This window comes from Spermophilus citellus (genome assembly GCF_964194105.1).
Source record: "Spermophilus citellus genome assembly, chromosome: X".
Classification (NCBI taxonomy): domain Eukaryota; kingdom Metazoa; phylum Chordata; class Mammalia; order Rodentia; family Sciuridae; genus Spermophilus; species Spermophilus citellus.
The window spans coordinates 121,672,981-121,692,254 of record NC_138190.1 but is presented as its reverse complement, the minus strand read 5'-3'; the positions used below and the strand labels follow the sequence as shown (position 1 = coordinate 121,692,254).

Here is a 19,274-nt window from a genome sequence, read left to right as displayed (position 1 = left end):
CCAGGCGAGCGTGCTACCGCTTGAGCCACATCCCCAGCCCCAAACTACACTTGTTTAAAGTGTGCAATGTGAACCAGGAGTGGCAGTGCATGCCTGTAATCACAGTGACTCAAGAGACTGAGGCAGGAGGATTGCAAGTCCAAGGCCAGTCAGGGCAACTTAGAGCCTGTCTCAAATTTTTTTTTTTTTTTTTTTAAAAAGAGCCTTTGGGTTTAACCCTCAGTGCCAGAATTTTCTTAAAAATTAAATTTTATAAATTTTGGCAAATATATAGCTGTCAAATTATTGTCACAGTCCAGATAACAGACATTTAGATCACCCCCAAATTTTCTCATGTCCCTTTGTTGTTTTTAAAAAATTAATTGATTTTTTTGGTTCTAATTTGTTATCCCTTTGTTATTAATGTCTCTGTCCACTCTCTTCCCTTGGGAACCAGTCCCCATATATTTGTTTGTGTTTTCTAGAATTTTACATAAATGGAAACATTGTAATAGACTCCTTGTCTTCTTTCAGTCAGAATAATTATTTTGAAGTCCATCCATGATGTTGTGCATCAACAATTGATTCTTTTTGAGGAATGACTAATATTTCATTGTGTAAATATAACAGCATTGATTTCTATTCACCTATTCATAGACACTTCGGTAATTTCTACTTTCTAGCTGTGATGAATAAAGCTGCTATGAACAACCTTGTACAGATTTTTGGGTTTACACAAGTTTTAATTTCTTTGCAAAAAATGTCCATGGGTACAACTGCCTTCCTAATAAGTGTACCTTTAACTTTTTAGGAAACTGCCAAACTGTTTTCCCAGCACTTACAATGTATGAGAATTCTTGTTGCTCCATATCCTTGTCAACAATTGATGTGATGAAAATTATTTTCCAGTAGAAACTTTTTTTTTCTAATAGGTGTGTAGTTGTATCTCATTGTGGGTTTAGTATGTATTTTCCTGTAACTAATGATGTTAAGCATCTTTTCATTTGTTTATTGTCTATTCCTGTATCTTCTGTTATAAAATATTTCTTCAAACCTTTTGCCCATTTAAAAAAGTTGGATTTCTACCTTTTATTAATACACTTAGATTTAATCTCCCCCAAAACTGAAAATAGGTTTTCTTCAGAATAAAAATTATATACATGTTTGTGAGACTGCAAATACATCATTAACTTGGCCATGTCTATACCTATTTATTCTTGAATGGTGATTTCTCATGGTACCTTTCTATCTTTTTAAACTTTGGATATTCTAAGATTGTACTTACATTTCTCTTGTGTATAGCCTTTTTGGTAAGAATAGATCTATAATAAATCCAGTTGAACTTTAACTTCTCCAGAGAATATACAGTATTTTAGGTAACAAGGTTATATGTGCAAGGCTAAAAACCAACCACTTAGGGTGTAAGTGCTTTATAGATAATGCATCCTATGGGAATTTTAAGCAACAACAAGACTTTGTGTATTTAAGGAAATATTTTACAAGGATGACATTGATTTCAAGAAAGGGAAATGAGGCAGTTCAATGAATATCATTTACTATAAATAAGTGAAAGGTTTCCCTTTTCTCTTTACCGTTTTTTCTTTTTTTAAGAGCAAGTGAGAGCATACTTGGAATGTTACTTTTCTAATTACAGACTGACAAGGTAGTGCACATTTCTCTGACTACATTAATTAGAGAATTTATGACTTAATCTTTGTTTTCAAAACAGGATGCAATTCCAACAGAAAATAAGTTGTTTATCTTATGCAATTTTTAATCATTTTACATAACATTCTTTAAATGGCAACAAAGAATCCATGTTCAAATTTCCTTTTGAATGGGAAAAAATATCTTTAACAAAAAAGGCATCTGCTTATGTCTGTCAGTGCTCCTTTAAAAAAAAAAAAAAGCTTATCTGGTGTTTCATTAATCTGGAAAGACAAATGGCCACGCATTTATTTTTATTTGCTCATCCTTTTCCAACAAATGTCATGACTCAGATGTTCATATCAAAATCTTTGGAAAGTCACATCTCATATGCCTCTGTCTCAGTGAAACTAAATGTGAGTATGTGCTTTTGGAAGTGAATTTGCTAATTAGCGTCCTGAATTCATGGGACTTATATAGAGTCCCTTCACAGAAATTTGGAGCAAATATTTCCCGCCTCACATCTTCAAGTAGAATTAGAACTGGTGGGGCAAAATCTGTGGTAACCCATGATGAGGTTTTACCATCACTACTCCCCTTTTCCTGGCTCCCATTGACTTCAGAGAAATTTCCAGGGCCCTACTTTTCAAAGTGGGGTCTTTGCATCAGCAGCTTGGGCGTCACCTGGAGACTCATTTGAAATGCAAATTAGCTGGTCCTCCTCCAAGCCTCACTGGAAGGAAAGCAGAAACTAGGGGGCAGGGTGGGGTGGGGCATAGCAATCTCTTAACAAGCCTTCCAGGTGAGTCTGCAGCAGCTGAGTTTGAGAACCACTGGTGTAGGTTAATGAAGGAAGTTGTGACTACAAAACTATATAAAATTCATTTTTTACAGCTTCAAGCTGACAGGTTCATTACCAGGTTGCTGTGGCAACAACTGCAGAGTAGGATTGAATAATGAGACATTGTGAAATTAAGAGGCATGAATATTAACCCATCCCCAAATTCTAAATCCCTAAGATTTATATTGGGCAAAATGGATTTTTACTTTCAGCCTTATGGCAAGGAGAAACATAGTTTGATAAGGTTTTATGTTTGATAAGTGAAAACCATGTGTATTTTTTTAAACATCATTCCTTTGGAATTTAGATAAGTTTTTATAGAAAAGTAGAGTTACATTTAAAGACATTCATCACAGAAATCATAACACTCTCAGCAGTGTTTTATAACCCTGAAGAGTTAACTTTTAATTAGATATTTTAATACATCATAATAGCTTTATTTGTCTATAATATTTGTTTTACAAAGCACAGTGCTGGGCACCTAGTGGTTATTAAATAAATATTAAAAATTTAAGCCCTTATTTGGCCATTTATGTGTCATAGAAATAGTTATTATAACAAATATATTTGTGTACTATATTCTTTTCTTTAATATATGGTCTAAGATTCAGCACTTTCTGTATTCAAAGAATTAAATTCATGTAATGGTTTGCATTTTATTGATATGTGCTAAGGATTAGATGCACCCAGTTAAGCTTCTTCCTGGCCAAATGACATACCCTGTCTCTGATGTCAGTCTGAGAAAATCCTATATAGTGTACTACATCTCCGGATTACCTTATCTAAGTAGTACATGGACATTTCAGATGATATGTCTTGGCATGTGGTCATTTTTCATTAACTTATTAGGGATTGTTAAAGCATCTTTTCTCCTTTTTGACACCTTGCCATAATTGAATATAAAATTGACTATAAGACTGGATGCCTGATATTCATGTAGTAAGTTGATGGAGCTTCATTGGTATCTAACAGAAATAATGCCAAGATATTTTAGGGGGAAAATGGGCTCTGTTGCCATCTGATGTGGTCTGTGTACAAATAGCATCTACATTTTGTACTATTTTTTTCCTCAACTATTAGAATGGAGGATTTGTTACATCATCTTTAAGATTATAAGCATTTTTTTAAATTTTTTTATTGGTTCTTCAAAACATTACATAGTTCTTGATATATCATATTTCACACTTTGATTCAAGTGGGTTATGAACTCCCATTTTTACCCCGTATACAGATTGCAGAATCACATCAGTTACACTTCCACTGATTTACATATTGACATACTCATGTCTGTTGTATTCTGCTGCCTTTCCTATCCTCTACTATCCCTCCTCCCCTCCCCTCCCCTCCCCTCCCCTCCCCTCCCCTCACCTCCCCTCCCCTCTTCTCTCTCTACCCCCTCTACTGTAATTCATTTCTCCCCCTTGTATTATTTTTCCCTTTCCCCTCACTTCCTCTTGTATGTAATTTTGTATAACCCTGAGGGTCTCCTTCCATTTCCAAGCAATTTTCCTTCTCTCTCCCTTTCCCTCCCACCTCTCATCCCTGTTTAATGTTAGTCATCTTCTCATGCTGTTCTTCCCTACTCTGTTCTTAGTTACTCTCCTTATATCAAAGAAGACATTTGGCATTTGTTTTTTAGGGATTGGCTAGCTTCACTTAGCATAATCTGCTCTAATGCCATCCATTTCCCTCCAAATTCTATAATTTTGTCATTTTTTAATGCAGAGTAATACTCCATTGTGTATAAATGCCACGTTTTTTTTATCCATTCGTCTATTGAAGGGCATCTAGGTTGCTTCCACAGTCTTGCTATTGTGAATTGTGCTGCTATGAACATCGATGTAGCAGTGTCCCTGTAGCATGCTGTTTTTAGGTCTTTAGGGAATAGACCCAGAAGGGGAATAGCTGGGTCAAATGGTGGTTCCATTCCCAGCTTTCCAAGAAATGTCCATACTGCTTTCCAAATTGGCTGCACCAATTTGCAGTCCCACCAACAATGTACAAGTGTACCCTTTTCCCCACATCCTCGCCAGCACTTGTTGTTGTTTGACTTCATAATGGCTGCCAATCTTACTGGAGTGAGATGATACCTTAGGGTGGTTTTTATTTGCATTTCTCTGACTGCTAGAGATGGTGAGCATTTTTTCATGTACTTGTTGATTGATTGTATGTCCTCCTCTGAGAAGTGTCTGTTTAGCTCCTTGGCCCATTTGTTGATTGGGTTATTTGTTATCTTATTGTCTATTTTTTTGAGTTCTTTATATACTGTGGATATTAGGGCTCTATCTGAAGTGTGAGGAGTAAAGATTTGTTCCCATGATGTAGGCTCCCTATTTACCTCTCTTATTGTTTCTTTTGCTGAGAAAAAACTATTTAGTTTGAGCAAGTCCCATTTGTTGATTCTAGATATTAACTCTTGTGCTATGGGTGTCCTATTGAGGAATTTGGAGCCCGACCCCACAGTATGTAGGTCGTAGCCAACTTTTTCTTCTATCAGATGCCTTGTCTCTGATTTGATATCAAGCTCCTTGATCCATTTTGAGTTAACTTTTGTGCATGGCGAGAGAAAGGGATTCAGTTTCATTTTGTTGCATATGGATTTCCAGTTTTCCCAGCACCATTTGTGGAAGATGCTATCCTTCCTCCATTGCATGCTTTTAGCCCCTTTATCAAATATAAGAAAGTTGTAGTTTTGTGGGTTGGTTTCTGTGTCCTCTATTCTGTACCATTGGTCCACCCGCCTGTTTTGGTACCAGTACCATGCTGTTTTTGTTACTATTGCTCTGTAGTATAGTTTGAAGTCTGGTATCGCTGTACCACCTGATTCACACTTCCTGCTTAGCAATGTTTTTGCTATTCTGGGTCTTTTATTTTTCCATATGAATTTCATGATTGCTTTCTCTATTTCTACAAGAAATGCCATTGGGATTTTGATTGGCATTGCATTAAACCTATAGAGAACTTTTGGTAATATCGCCATTTTGATGATGTTAGTTCTGCCTATCCATGAACAGGGTATATTTTTCCATCTTCTAAGATCTTCTTCAATTTCTCTCTTTAGGGTTCTGTAGTTTTCATTGTATAAGTCTTTTACCTCTTTTGTTAGGTTGATTCGCAAGTATTTTATTTTTTTTGAGGATATTGTGAATGGAGTGGTTGTCCTCATTTCCATTTCAGAGGATTTGTCGCTGATATACAGGAATGCGTTTGATTTATGCGTGTTGAATTTATATCCTGCCACTTTGCTGAATTCATTTATTAGCTCTAATAGTTTCTTTGTAGACCCTTTTGGGTCTGCTAGGTATAGAATCATTTCATCTGCAAATAGTGATAATTTAAGTTCTTCTTTTCCTATTTTTATGCCTTTAATTTCTTTCGTCTGTCTAATTGCTCTGGCCAGTGTTTCGAGAACTATGTTGAACAGAAGTGGTGAGAGAGGGCATCCCTGTCTTGTTCCAGATTTTAGAGGGAATGCCTTCAATTTTTCTCCATTCAGAATGATGCTAGCCTGAGGCTTAGCATAGATTGCTTTTACAATGTTGAGGTATGTTCCTGTTATCCCTATTTTTTCGAGAGTTTTGAACATAAAGGGATGCTGTACTTTGTCGAATGCTTTTTCTGCATCTATCGAGATGATCATATGGTTCTTAATTTTAAGTCTATTGATGTGGTGAATAACATTTATTGATTTCCGTATATTGAACCAGCCTTGCATCCCAGGGATGAATCCTACTTGATCATGGTGTACAATTTTTTTGATATGTTTTTGAATCCGATTTGCCAGAATTTTATTGAGGATTTTTGTGTCTAGGTTCATTAGAGATATAGGTCTATAGTTTTCTTTCTTTGAAGTGTCTTTGTCTGGTTTAGGAATCGGTGATGTTGGCCTCATAGAATGAATTTGGAAGTTCTCCCTCTTTTTCTATTTCCTGAAATAGCTTGAAAAGTATTGGTATTAGTTCCTCTTTAAAGGTTTTGTAAAACTCTGCTGTATACCCATCCGGTCCTGGGCTTTTCTTAATTGGTAATCTTTTGATGGTTTCTTCTATTTCCTCAATTGATATTGGTCTGTTTAGGTTGTCTATATCCTCCTGTCTCAATCTGGGCAGATCATATGACTTAAGAAATTTATCGATGCCTTCACTATCTTCTATTTTATTGGAGTATAAGGATTCAAAATAATTTCTGATTATCTTCTGTATTTCTGAAGTGTCTGTTGTGATATTGCCTTTTTCATCCTGTATGCTAGTAATTTGAGTTCTCTCTCTTCTTCTCTTCATTAGCATGGCTAAGGGTCTGTCGATCTTATTTATTTTTTCAAAGAACCAACTTTTAGTTTTATCCGTTTTTTCAATTGTTTCTTTTGTTTCGATTTCATTAATTTCAGCTCTGATTTTAATTATTTCTTGCCTTCTACTTCTTTTGCTGTTGTTTTGCTCTTCTTTTTCTAGGATTTTGAGATGAAGTATGAGATCATTTATTTGTTGTTTTTTTCTTTTTTTAAGGATTGAACTCCATGCAATGAATTTTCCTCTTAGAACTGCTTTCAATGTGTCCCATAGATTCCGATATGTTGTGTCTGTGTTTTCATTTATCTCTAAGAATTTTTTAATTTCCTCCTTAATGTCTTCTATAACCCATTGATCATTCAGTAACCTATTGTTCATTCTCCAAGTGATGCATGATTTTTCCTTCCTTCTTTTATCGTTGGTTCTCAGTTTCATTCCATTATGGTCAGATAAGATGCATGGTATTATCTCTACTCCTTTATATTGTCTAAGAGTTGCCCTGTGACATAATATATGATCTATTTTTGAGAAGGATCCATGTGCTGCTGAGAAAAAAGTGTAACTGCTTGATGTTGGGTGGTATATTCTATATATGTCAATTAAGTCTAGGTTATTAATTGTGTTATTGAGTTCTATAGTTTCCTTATTTAACTTTTGTTTGGAAGATCTGTCCAGTGGTGAGAGAGGTGTGTTGAAGTCTCTCATGATTATTGTATGGTGGTCTATTAGACTCTTGAACTTGAGAAGAGTTTGTTTGATGAACATAGCTGCACCATTGTTTGGGGCATATATATTTATGATTGTTATGTCTTGTTGGTGTATGGTTCCCTTGAGCAGTATGTAGTGTCCCTCTTTATGCCTTTTGATTAACTTTGGCTTGAAATCTATTTTATTTGATATGAGTATGGACACTCCTGCTTGTTTCCGAAGTCCATATGAGTGATTTGATTTTTCCCAACCTTTCACCTTCAGTCTATGTATGTCTTTTCCTATCAAATGCGTCTCCTGTAGGCAGCATATTGTTGGGTCATGTTTTGTGATCCATTCTACTAGCCTATGTCTCTTAATTGGTGAGTTTAAGCCATTAACATTTAGGGTTATTGGGATACAGGAAAATTCTTTTAACTTTTGTTTATCGTGGAAGGTTTTAATTTCATCTTCCATCTTGAAGCTTAATTTTGCTGGATACACAATTCTTGGTTGGAACCCATTTTATTTCAGTGTTTGAAATATGTTATTCCAGGATCTTCTAGCTTTCAAAGTCTGTGTTGAGAGATCAGCTGTTATCCTGATTGGTTTACCCCTAAATGTAATCTGCTTCCCTTCTCTTGTAGCTTTTAAAATTCTCTCCTTATTCTGTATGTTGGGCATCTTCATTATAATGTGTCTAGGTGTGGATCTCTTATGATTTTGCAGATTCGGCATCCTGTAGGCTTCTAGGATTTGGGATTCTGTCTCATTCTTCAAGTCTGGGAAGTTTTCTCGAATTATTTCATTGAATAGATTGCTCATTCCTTTGGTTTGGAGCTCTGTGCTTTCCTGTATCCCAATGACTCTTAAGTTTGGTCTTTTAATGTTATCCCATATTTCTTGGATGTTCTGCTCATGGTTTCTTAGCAGTTTTGCTGAGCTGTCTATGTTCTTTTCAAGTTGAAATACTTTGTCTTCATTGTCTGATGTTCTATCTTCTAAGTGTTCTACTCTGCTACTCTACTCAATTGAGTTTTTAAGTTGGTTTATTGCTTCCTGCATTTCTAGGATTTCTGTTTGTTTGTTTTTTATAGCCTCTATCTCCCTGTATAGTTGATCTTCTGCTTCCTGGATTTGTTTATGTAATTCATTGTTGAGGAGATCTTTCATTGTCTGATTTTGCTGTCTAATGTCTTCCTTGAGACTCCAGATCATCTGAAGCATGTATCTCCTGAATTCTTTATCTGACATGCCATCTGCTGCAGATATTACCTCTTCTAACGTTGAGTTGACCTGCATTGCTTGTGGTCCTTTCTTTCCTTGTCTCTTCATACTGTTCGTGTTTCTTTCTGCTTACTGAGACTGTTGTGTTATTGAATTTTCCCCCTATATATTTGTATTACTCTTGTATAGTTGCAAAGTCTCCCGCACAGGCGCGGGCAGGGGCTCTGCTCCTCCTCCAATTGGGGCAATGTGCCTACAACATCGGCAGGCCGCTGGGCCTGTTCTGCTGATTGGTAGCAGGTGCGCCTACCTTGCAGGCGCGGGCGGTGGCCCTGCCCCTCTGCGGGCCGCTAGGCCTGTCCTGTCGGTGGTCGCAGTTCCGCCTCCTTTGCAGTCGCGGGCAGCGTCTCTGCCCCTCTGAAGGCCACTGGGCCTGTTCTGCCGGTGGGTCGCGGGTCCACCTACCTTGCAGTTGCGGGTGGCGGCTCTGCCCCTCTGCGGGTCGCTGGGCCTGTTCTGTCAGTGGTCACAGTTCCGCCTACCTTGCAGGCACGGGGTGGGGGGGCAGCTCTGCCCCTCCGCACGCCGCTGGGCCTGTTCTGCTGGTGGGTCACAGGTCCGCCTACCTTGCAGGCGCGGTAGGCAGCTCTGCCCTTCTGCAGGCCACTGGGACTGTTCTGTTGGTGGGTCGCAGGTCCGCCTACCTTGCTGACGCGGGGGGAGGGGACAGCTCTGCCCCTCAGCAGGCCGTTGGGCCTGATCTGCTGGTGGGTCGCAGGTCCGCCTACCTTGCAGGCGCGTGGGGCGGCTCTGTCCCTCCGCGGGTTGCTGGGCCTACTCTGCTGGTAGGTCGCAGGTCCGCCTACTTTGCAGGCGTTGTTGGCAGCTCTGCCCCTCCGCAGGCCACTGAGCCTGTTCTGTTGGTGGTCACAGTTCCGCCTACCTTGCTGACGCGGGGGGAGGGGGTAGCTCTGCCCCTCAGCAGGCCGCTGGGCCTGGTCTGCTGGTGGGTTGCAGGTCTGCCTACCTTGCAGGCGCATGGGGTGGCTCTGCCACTCCGCAGGTTGCTGGGCCTCACCTGCTGGTGGGTCGCAGGTCTGCCTACCTTGCAGGCGCGGGTGGAGGGCACGGCTCTGCCCCTCAGCAGGCCACTGGGCCTGATCTGCTGGCCTATTCTGCTGGTGGGTCGCAGGTCCACCTACTTTGCAGGCGTGGCTGGCAGCTCTGCCCCTCCGCAGGCCACTGAGTCTGTTCTGTTGGTTGTCACAGTTCCGCCTACCTTGCTGGAGCGGAGGGAGGGGGCAGCTCTGCCCCTACGCAGGCCGCTGGGCCTGGTCTGCTGGTGGGTCGCAGGTTCGTCTACCTTGCAGGCGCGTGGGGCGGCTCTGCCACTCCCAGGTTGCTGGGCCTGACCTGCTGGTGGGTTGCAGGTCCGCCTACCTTGCAGGCGTGGGGGAGGGCGCACACCTATTTGCATTTAGACAGTTACGCAAAATGGAGGACGTAATGCTTGGGATGAAAGTTGGGGGGAAGGGGAAGGTAGGTGCTCTTGAAAAGAAAGAAGGAGAGGGAGATAGATAGCATAGAGGAGAATGGAAAGAGCAATAAAACTTGGAAGGGGAGAGAGAGAGGGAAAAGGGAGAGAAAAAAATAAAATAAAATAGGAAATAAAATTAGGTCTTGAGATCCATTTTCTTCTCTTCCCGTAGGCAAAGCTGTGCCCTCCGGGCTGAGTTTTGCCCTCAATGTGTCAACAGCAATCCCTGTAAGGCAGTTCTTGGGAGTCTCTCAATCCTGTTGCTCCAGAGCCGTTTCACTTCTACGGCCCCTCCTCCCCTTCCTCCTGCCAGCCAGCCAGGTCCTGCTCACCGGAGGCAGTTCCCCAAGGATTTGGTTACACTTTCAGCCCCACCAAGTGCTCTATTTCCCTAACTACTGAGCACTCTCGCTGTCATTCATCTAAGCCCCAGTGCTGTGGAGCTGTGGTCTGGGAGTCAATTGTTTAATTTTTCCGGACCCCTTTGGTGGGCACACCTTTGGAATCTGGCAGCTAAGACCATTGGTATCGCTGCTGGTGGTAATAGGAGTTGGGGGTCAAGGATCCCCTCTACGTCCCTCAGCCCCTACAGTCACAACCACTCTGCTGGCGGTAGGAGGAGTTGGGGGTCTGGAGTGTCCTCTGTTTCCATCCGCCCCTACCGTCACACCCTCTCAGTTGGCGGTTGGGGGAGTTGGGGGTAGGGAGTCTTCTCTGCTTCCCTCTGCCCCTGCAGTCACGCCCACATCACTGGAAGTAGGGGGAGTTGGGGGTTGAGAGTCCTTTGGCCCTTAGGGTCACGCCCACGGAGAGATTTTGAAGTTTCCCGGTTGTTTGTATCTGGTGTGGGTGGGAGTCACACACCTGCTAAAGTAGATTCCGCTGGTAAGGAATCTCTTTGGCCGAACTTTGGTGACTTCCCCTCTCTGCTATGGCGGGCCCCTGGCTCCTTGTCGGAGTGTCCGAATGGAGGGGTGGAACTGGCTTGTCTCTGGTCTGACACAATCTCTGGTTTTAGTTCCCAGTTCGCTATTTCGTAAAGGGTTGGTTAGATTCCCTTCACGCTGTCTCAGGGGGGAGAGCCGTTCGCCGGGTGGGCGGGGCTGTTAGTAGAGCCGGGAGGGCACGGGCTGTCTGCTGGGCCAGGCGGGGACACTTCTCGCTGCACCGAGCCGCCGGGGGCTGCCTGTAGAGCCGGGCAGCTGCGGCCGCGTGGCTAAGATCCGGGCGGGCAGGGTGGCCGTTCCCAGAGCGAGAGCAGGGCCTCCCCGGGACGGCGGGATGGCGTGTGCCGTCTGCAGGTTCGGGCGGGCCGCGCCGCTCTGAGCCGCCAGCCGCTTACAGAAGCGGCTGGTGGCTGCGGGACTGGACCTCTGCGCCCGCGTGGCCGGCCAAGATCCACTTGTCTGGGACAAACTGACACTTCTAATAGACCTACCAATTCCTGGCAGGTCCCCTCTTAACGGAATTTTGCTAGAAGTTCCTCAGTAGGTAGACTGCAGCTGTTCCAATGGGTCTTTCGGATCCCGTTAATGTGGAGACATTGGAATCGCTGCTTCCTCGCCGGTGGCCATGTTGGATCCCCGATTATAAGCATTTTAAATTCTAAGATTTGGGGGAAAAGGAGGAAAACATCAAAATCATAAAGCACCACCAAAGTGCAATACATGACTGAATATTTTTTATTTATTTAGTAAAAGAATAAATTAAATAATAAGTAGTAAAAAGTAAAAAAAAAACTTTGTTGGAGACTATGGGGAATAATATTAGGTACTTTGATTTTAGGATATTAAATGGGCATGTTTTAGGGAAAATACTTTAGACGAGTATTTGAAATTAATGTTTTCCCCTCAGAGTTTTCACATTGAATTATTTGTTCTTAAATCCAATGTATGGGAAATACTTAAAAAAGTAAATAACTTTGATATTTTAAGCATAGGTGTGCTCTATAGATCATTACTTTCTAGAAGAGGAATATCTTTAAAGGACAGCTCTCTACACTTTATACTTGTCTGCACTCACTTATTTCATTACATTTTGTGCAACCTAAAATTGTAGCTATAAAGCTATTTTGGGCATGCTTTTTCCAGAACTTGTAAGAATCAACAGGAGCATAATTTTAAGCTACAGAAGTGCAAAATAAGCACAGAATCCTAGCTACCATAAATAAAAGGCCAGAATTCTAACTTTGCAAAAACTCATAATTATTAGCAATGGGGGAGGGGAAGTGTGAGCACCAAAAGTGGAGTTTTATGGGATATTTCTCCATACTTCTAAACTTTCCCCCTGAACTTTATTTCTTCTCAGAGATGGAATTCTGTGAAACCCCTCACACTTTGTGCTCTGGCTACCAGACAGACATGCACAGTGTTTCTCGGCATGGCTACCAGCTGGAGATGGGATCTGATGTGGACACAGAGACTGAAGGTGCAGCCTCACCTGATCATGCACTGAGAATGTGGATAAGAGGAATGAAATCAGAGCATAGCTCCTGTTTGTCCAGCCGGGCCAACTCTGCTTTGTCCTTGACTGACACTGACCACGAAAGGAAGTCTGATGGGGAAAATGGTAATAAAATAACTTACACCATTTAAGTAAAACACAAAGAGATTTGTTTTACCCTTTGTTTTGTTTTCCTTTCCTGTATCTTCCCATCTGTCATTTAACATGCAGAATGTGATTGCAAGTTAGTAGGGTCCCATGGACAAGGCATATCCCTAAGTATCTGGAAAGTAGATATATTTATTTACAATGATAGACAAAATTCTTTTCATTTCTGGGGAACCCCTAGGGAAATAATCTCATTCGGTCAGCAATATTGTGCATGTCTTATTTATTGCTTGCTTTTATTTTCATCTTTATTTTCCAGTGCAATCCTAGTGGGATTTATTATAGAAAATACTCATTTTATGTATTTTGGCTTTATATCAATGTATGAACAATGAGATGAACAGTTGTATAGCAAGCATACTCTTTATATGTTTCCTATTTTGATTCAGATTAACCTGTTGAATGTGCAGATTGATTCAAATTAATCAGGTTAGGCTGAATGGTTTAAATAATAGATGATAAATTAACAGTAGTCATGTTCTAAGAAATAAGTACTGATGATATGATTATTATAATGTAATTATATACTATTTTCTTGTGATTTTTAGAAAAAGAAAAGTTTTATCTTTTTAATTTGTTGGGAAGGGGCTAACTTATTTCTACTCTTCTGTCGCTACCAACAACTAAATTCCTTGCATAAAAATCACATTAATTCTTACTGAACACATTAATCTGTTCATTGCTATTCAGTTTGTCCAAATTTCACATGTTTCCATCACCATGACTATGAAGCCTAGTCTGTTAGCAATGGCTAATTGCTATTTTCTTAGGTGGCAGAGGTAGACAACTGTTCTGAACTGGCAGTTTCTTCTAGTCTATCCCTTTGTGCCTCCTTGAGCCCAACAGAGACACTGGACACAAGAATATAATCAGGAATGAGTGATTGCCCAGCAGAATATAATTTTCTAATAATAGTACATAACATTTCATGATATTACCAAATATCTTTGGGAACTTGACTTTTTACGATTATTTTCCTATATGTATGTATATAATGCTGAAATGAGAAGGGAACATATTGATATGTTTATGCATATTCATGTAAGTGAAAAAAAACATTAAGATGGAAGTTAGGAGACTTTGGAATGGTCACTATATTTTGGGGGCTTCATGTATTTTTCAAGAAAAACAGTGACCAATATTATATGAAATTGAGTGGTATTTGATCTCCTCTATTATCAAGACATCTTGTTCTCCTTCATTCCACTCCTGACATTGGAATTTATAGCAAATTCACTGGATTAAACCATTAAAATCCAAGAAAGACATTTCTGCACTGTATTCTCCCATACTTCTACTTCTGCAAGACCCTTAGTATGAGGATACTTTTAGGGTGATAAAAATATTCTAAAATTAGATATTGGTGATGGTTGCATAACTCCATGAAAATACTGCAAACTACCGAATTGCATGCTTTAAAAGGGAGGTATTATAGTATGTGAAGTATAGTTCAATGAAGCTTTTTATTTTAAAAAAATCCCTGAAAAAGGTTAAGGTTGAAGATTGAAAAGTCCCAGATGATTTGGACAAGGATTAATTAGTAAAATGTTTGCTATTACAGGTTTCAAATTCTCTCCAGTTTGTTGTGACATGGAGGCTCAAGCTGGGTCTACTCAAGGCAAGTGTTTGCAAATATTTGACTACAAATTGTTTTTACCTCACCCCATCCCTGACACCCATCCCCTCAAAGGGGAACCCTGTTCTTCTGACAAACAACACAATGAACTTGGTAAAATTAGCCCAGTGTCAGTTTTTGTTTTGTTTTCCTCTGTTATCAATTCATGGAAGCATACCTAGCAGGACATGAATTTCATCTATTTGTTTTTACATAGTCATTTTTCAGCAAGGAGGGCATTATTATTTTTACTTTTGCCTTTATTGTGCTCATTGGGTTTTGACCCCCTTTTTAAAAAAATATTTTTTAGTTGTCAATGGACCTTCATTTTATGTTTTTATATGTGGTACTAAGAATTGAACCCAGTACTTCATACTGGCTAGGCAAGCGCTCTGCCTCTAAGCCACAACCCCAGCCCGGGTTTGGCCCCTTTGGAGAAGAATACTGAAAGCAACTTTTATGAGTGATTTTGTTGACTTAATCTGTATTGAGCCCTTTTCAAACATTTTACAGTTAAGGTCCTCATATCTAACCACAGTGATTCAAACACAGAAGACAGATATATAGGGTTTATAACAGTACTTGTAACATACAAGTATGATATGGATACTTATTATTTTTGTATCAGCATTTCAAAATTATTCATATCTGTGAGGATATGAAATGAGATAACTCATTTTATCTTCATGACTACTCTGTGAAATAGATCTATTATCAACCCTATTTCACACATAAGGAAGTGTTAAAACAACAATTCAGAAAGAAGCTAGCCATTTTTTCTTCCTTGTATCACGTATGTATATAATATGAACTTAAACAACTCTCCTCGGCTTACATTAGAGTTCTGAATGTCTTACTCTGACTGTTATTACTATTTTCTTTTTTTAAAGGAGGGGGAGGGGGAGAGAGAGAGAGAGAGAGAGAGAGAGAGAGAGAGAGAGAGAGAGAGAGAGAGAGAGAATATATATTGTAGATGGACATAACACAATGCCTTTATTTTTTTTTTATGTGGTGCTGAGAATCAAACCCAGGTCCCGCCCGTGCTAGGCGAACGCTCTACCACTGAGCCACAATCCCAGCCCACTATTTTATAAAGCAGGGTTTATTTAAAAAGGAGTACTTCTTATTAAATAATAAATAATAATAAATAATACTTCTTATTAAAAAGGAGACTTCTCCTGGGAGGGAGAAGGGGGCCATAGCTGGTATCCTGGTATCCCCAGAAGCAGGAGTGTTCTGCCTTTTTTTTTTAAAAGAGACAGTGAGAGAGAGAATTTTTTTAATATTTATTTTTTAGTTATTGGCAGACACAACATCTTTGGCATGCCAGGCGAGCGCACTACTGCTTGAGCCACATCCCAAGCCTGGTGTTCTGCCTTTTAATAAGTCCTATGCTTCCCTTGTACTCCTGGTCTCTTGCCCCTTATCTCTCTCCTTCCTGATTACATGAGTAGGCTCAGGAAATGCTCAGTGGGATGGCCAAAAGGTGGGAAACAGGTGGGTTGGAGGGGCCAGGGAGGAGAGATCAGGTCAGGAAGGGTGCATAATTAACAACTCCCTGCAGAGAGGGACAATTCCTGGGACAGGTTACCTTAGCAACTGGTTGGAGCAGGGGCAAGTTATCTTGATAAAGGTGGAAGAAGGGCTCTGTCTCTATTTTCAAAAAGAATATTATAATTTGGGATTTTCCTTTCCTCTACTGTGGATTAGAGGAAGGGAATCAAGGGGGATGGGTGAAGAATGGCAAAAGGGAAAACCAGTGGAATGAATCTGACCTACCTTTCCAGTTTATATATATGAATATGTCACAATGAGTCTTACATTTATGCATATCCACAAGGCATTGATTTTAAAGATTATAAAGAAATAGCAGAAAAATCAGTAGAGGTAAAGAAACAGGGAAAGGGAACAGTGGGGGGGGGAAGGAGGGAAAGGAAAAGGGAAGTATTAGGGTCTGAATTATTATATAATACTAGAGATATATGAAAGTTAAATAATATACAATCTCCAACCTTAAGGAACTTTTCTGTTTGTCCTTGGATAGATAAATAAAGCTTTCCAAGTCTCAGTTTCCTAGTCTGTCAAGTGGAGGAAATACCTATTCAAAATTTTGTGCTGCTGGTGGTTATGTATGTATCCCAGCAACTCAGGAGGCCTAGAAAAGGGGATCACAAATTCAAAGCCAGCCTCAGCAACTTAGCGAGGCCCTAGGCAAATTAGTGAATCCCTGTCTTAAAATAAAATAAATAAATAAATAAAAGGACTGGGGATGTGGCTCAATGGTGAAGCACCTCTGGGTTCAATCTCTAGTACAAAAAACTTTTAAGTTTTGGGGGTTTTTATGAAGAGTATGGATGTATAGCATTTTATGGTATGTCTATTTTAACTAAATGTTTAATAATAAATGTCATTTGTGGTTTTATCTATCACTGTACATTTACTATGCACATATTATCAGATTGGATAGGTGCTATAGCATAACATTTCTGTTATCAAGGATTAAACAGACGTGCATTGTACCTTCTGAAACATCTGGTGTCCTAGGAAACTCTCTAGTCTAGCAGAATTCATCTTACTTTCTGCTTATTTCAAACTAGGTAAAAATCCTTGGACTTGTCTTAGATTAAACAATATATCATTTCAATAGCCAGCAATCTTGTTCTGAGAGGACTGTGATAGGAAATTCACTAAAGTACTTCAGACCTGTGAGGGTTAATTCCTGCTATTATAATTCCTACTGTCATTGTAGTAGTCCTTAAAGTAGAGCTGGGATTTCAACTATTCAGAAGCCCTGTTGATTTCCATGCTTATTGGGCAGTTGTGCTCCCTATGTACTGCTCAGGAACTTTATAGGTACAGGAATATATGGTGCAATCCCATCACAGCTAAGAAATCCATTAGTACTGCTCTCCATTGTTTCTTTACTGCATGCCACAGAACCCTGGTAATATAGCATGTGCTACCAAGAAACACCATACCATCATAGCCATGCATATGCTGTTCTCAGACCCTAAATTGCTTCAAGGGAACAGCTGGAGTTGTGAAAAAATGGACAAACTAACACCTGGGGTTTTTGAATGACACATGATAGTTATACCCAAATGAGGAGTTATTCCTTCTGATATTTGACCATATGGGGCCATTCATGTACATTTAGTGGAGGAAATTTGTTTGTTTGTTTTGGTTTTCTTTCCTTTGCTTATTGTTTTCCCTTGGTAATGTAAGTTATACAGGACACTTCCATAGCAGTGATAACAGTTCCTGAGGAACTATCTGAATGTCAAAGGAAGTGTGTGGAACAATGCAATGACTTGGTAATAGCTTTGGCAGGAGCCCTGCCATATAACTGACATCCTGATGGCTCTGTTGGACCCATTAGGCATGTATGAAACAGTGCAGTTGACTCTGTAACAGCTCTTTTGGAGATGTTACACTATCAGAGGAAGTGCATAAGTCATTGGGATTACTTTACATGTGGGTGAGACACTTCTGTGGTGAATGTTGTGTTTTTACAATTGAAAACCACTTTGATGACATTGAACTTCAAGCTATTATCATGGTAGATATAACAAAGTCATATTTTTTCAGTACGTAATTTTAACTAGTATTTTTAGTGTTAAAGTATTAGCTGATGGTTAAAAATTACAATAATTGAAAACAAGTATAAACTGGAAAAGTAAAATATCCTTCTCTCTACCTTTCAAGTGTCATTTTTGAAAGACAGCTAGTGTTAACAGTGTACAAATGGGATCACATGCTACAGAAAAACCAACAACATTTTCCAGTTCAGATATCTTGGATATATCCCCATATTTGTAACAGAGATCTACCCCATTAATTTTAACGTGTGGAATTTTGTTTATGTATATGCCATTTTTGAGGTACTGGGGTTGAACCTAGAAGCATTTTCCACTGAGTTATTTTCCCCCTTTTTTATATTTTTTAAAATTTTGAGACAGGGTTTCACTAAATTGCTGAGGCTGACTTTGAATTTACAATCTTTTTGTCTCAGCTTCCTGAGTTGCTGGGATTATAGGCATGATCCAATGTGGCCAATTGTATCAATTTTTTTTATTTAGTCATTTCCTCTTGGTGCACAACTAGTTTTCCAGTGTTTGATCTTAAAAGTAGTACTATATTTAATATCCTTGTATACATCTTTTTGCACACTTCTTGAATAATTTCTTAGTACTAAAAATGATGGGCAAAAGATATATGCGTGTTTAATCTTTTTTTGTATATAATATCAAATTTCCCCCTTAAAAGAGCACTACCTACTAACACTATATGAAGAGTATCTGTTTTCCTATATTCTTACCAACACTGGCAATGACAAAAAAAAGATTTCTAATACCCAATCTGCTAGATGAAATATGAGAGCTCTTTATGGTATTATTTTGTATTTATTTATGAATGAGTTTGGGCATTTTTATATGCAATGGCCCATTTGCATCTCTTCTCTGAATTGCCTGTTGACATCCTTTGCCCAGTTTTCTACTTATAATCAATAAGAAAAATTTCAACAACAAAATAGAAAAAAAAAGTGGATATAGGCCATAGAAAAGGAAATGAGAGTGTTTCTTGAACATATGAAAAAAATGTTTAACCTTACTTCTAAGAGAAATTACTATTAAAATTATAATACATTATCATTTATCACCTATAATCTTGGCAGTAATAAAATTTTGATAATGTGCTTTTTTGAAAACTGTGCATAATACATTGTTTAAAGGAGTATAAGTACAATTCCTATGAAAGAAAATTTAACAATACTTAGGAAAAAAATGTTCTCCTTTGACCCCAAAATTTCAATTCTTGAAATTTATCCTATAGGTATTGAAT

The 19,274-nt window shown here is 39.4% G+C and overlaps 1 protein-coding gene across 1 annotated transcript in view; it reads left to right on the top strand.

The window, feature by feature from the left end:
* TENM1 (teneurin transmembrane protein 1) overlaps nt 1-19,274 on the top strand; it is a gene marked incomplete at both ends in the record, with an annotated part of 577,764 nt that overhangs the window by 84,291 nt on the left and 474,199 nt on the right. The window contains 2 exon segments of the mRNA XM_081278185.1: nt 12,515-12,775; nt 14,379-14,435. Coding sequence (XP_081134311.1) covers nt 12,515-12,775; nt 14,379-14,435 — 318 coding nt within the window.